Source organism: Garra rufa, chromosome 24 (assembly GCF_049309525.1).
Source record: "Garra rufa chromosome 24, GarRuf1.0, whole genome shotgun sequence".
NCBI classification, from domain to species: Eukaryota; Metazoa; Chordata; class Actinopteri; order Cypriniformes; family Cyprinidae; genus Garra; species Garra rufa.
In genome coordinates, this window is record NC_133384.1 from 34,919,664 (window position 1) to 34,921,970 (window position 2,307).

The window sequence follows — 2,307 nt, forward strand, 5'->3', positions numbered from 1 at the left end:
TTTTAGTTGAGCACAAACACAACTTTGACCACATTGTTAAGGCAAATGTTCCAGTCATTGGTTTTCTCTTCTTCTATACCCTGACATAACTCATAGAGCCAATACTGCACTCTAGAGCCCCCCTTTGGTGAGGAAGAGAACAACACCTAACCTTTCCCAGTCTCATGCCATCAGTAACACAACAACCCAATCCTAAATATCAATATTTGCATTTGCAACATCGATCAGCTGCTCAAAGATCTTCCTTTGGAGAAGACAGTTGATTTTAACACTTAATTACTACTTAGATATTAAGATTACCTCAAAATGCATGGCTAGCCCACTTCAACACTTACCAACAATAACAATGATAAATGCGGACTAATAATTCATATTATTATTTTTTTAAACAAGCATGTTTTTTTCAATGAAGTAATGAATAAATGCATACGTTTATGAAGCAGTTTTATTTTATTTACTGACAACAACAGGAAGCATGAATAAATTAGCTGAATAATAAAAATAATCATACAAAGATGCAGAAATATAATACAAAAGCTGTCATTTTAACGGCACAGTGTCATTCGATCTCTGTATTGGAAGTAACAAATGATCTACTTTATATTTACTTTTTCCCCACAACTCAATCTACATAATCAGTGTTAATTCATCTTGGGAGTAACTAAAAGTTATTTCTCCTGTTATGAAATCACAATTCTCATATTGATATTTTTCTTCACTCTCCTTTATCAGCACCATCAGATCTAAGGCAAAAAAGAGACGAGTGCAAATGAACACCATTTTAATGACACAAAGAAAAAGACAAAACATTTAGACATGTAAGGCATCTAGATCATATACCCAGTTGGTCAAAAAGCTTAACCTCTTTTTTATGTTTTAAGTAAGATCCATTTGTCCACAAATGTCCATTATCATATTCATTTAGCAATTGTGACTAATAAAACTTCAGTTTGTTGCTGAAATGATAGGATTGTGTGTGACAGCCGGATTTAACTCATGCACTGATGTTGTACTGTCTTCCTTTGTGTTTATTGTCCTTATTAACACTGTAAGAGCTAGAGGACAGATAAATAAACAATATTGGAATTTGTAATAAATTCACATACACATTCATTTAAATGAAACAAAACAATACAGCAACAAAATTACTAAATTAATACTAACATTTATCATAAACGACATAAATGTCAATGGTAAACTGTTTGTCCATAAGAATAAAAATCTAATTCTGTGTTTCACAGTAGTTACCTTCTTTGTCATTCATCTCTCATCCAGATCTTCATTTGTGTCACTTTGAAGATTAACTAATGCCTTATGGGTTTGGAAAGACATAGGGGGAAAGTAAATTGTGACAATTTTCCTTTTGCGAATGTTCTAGAGTGTCCCAAACGGCGCATTTTGTTTTTTTTTGACCCATGAAACATGCCAAATCTGCTAGGGAAAAAGGCTACATCAAAACGGAAATAAAAGTATCAAATCATGTTAAGACAATGTAAAGATGCGATAGACCTTTCTAATTGAGCGTTTCGGGCGAGTTGACAAATCTGAACTTTGGCGAAAACTGGCGCCGCGTTAACCAATCAGGAGCTTGCTCTAGCAGTGATGTGATTAGGATGTAGCAGAAATTCGAATCAATAATGGAGGACAAGATCATGGTGGCTGTATGTGGATACCCAGAGCTGTACGATATATCTTCGTACTACTACAGAAACAGGAATAAAAAGGATCTTGCTTGGAAGAAAGTGAGTGAGACTACGTCTAGTTTCTAGCTACGACTCAGTAAGCTGCTCAAATTTCTGCCGCGCCACAGAGCGCCATCTGCATAGTTTTACATTAAATAACATCATATTTGTCTCAAATCATCCTATTAGATAAAAAAAAAACAAGATACCACTGCTGCAAAATACTACTTACATTAGGTTTACAGCTTGAAAAAAATGTAAACCTATTTAATTAATTCGTATTTTATTTTCTCGAGACATTTTTACATACGCAAAATCTAAAGTCCTATGTAACATCTGCCTGTCTTTATTACATTCACTGTCTTTGACTGCCACCTACTGGATTTACAAGGTCACAACCGTCATTCAGGTCATTTAAATAACGGTGTTGCGGAGCACAATGGACGACGAGAAAGCTGGCAAAAAAATCCCATAGACTTACAATGGAGACTTTCACTTTCTCACTCACACAGGGCCTGATGAACCCATAAGTTATGACCTAAGATCTACATCAAAAGCATATTATGCAGACATTTTATTCGTCAACGAACAAAATCGTCATATTGCACACCCCCATCACAAATAC

At 34.8% G+C, this 2,307-nt stretch overlaps 1 protein-coding gene across 1 annotated transcript in view; it reads left to right on the forward strand.

The window, feature by feature from the left end:
* Window positions 1-1,637: 1,637 nt before the first annotated feature.
* Window positions 1,638-2,307, forward strand: part of LOC141300309 (peroxisomal 2,4-dienoyl-CoA reductase [(3E)-enoyl-CoA-producing]-like) — a 3,113-nt gene continuing 2,443 nt past the window's right edge. The window contains exon 1 of the mRNA XM_073830625.1: window positions 1,638-1,746. Within this exon, the coding sequence (XP_073686726.1) occupies window positions 1,638-1,746 (109 nt within the window). The remainder of the gene's footprint in view (window positions 1,747-2,307) is intronic.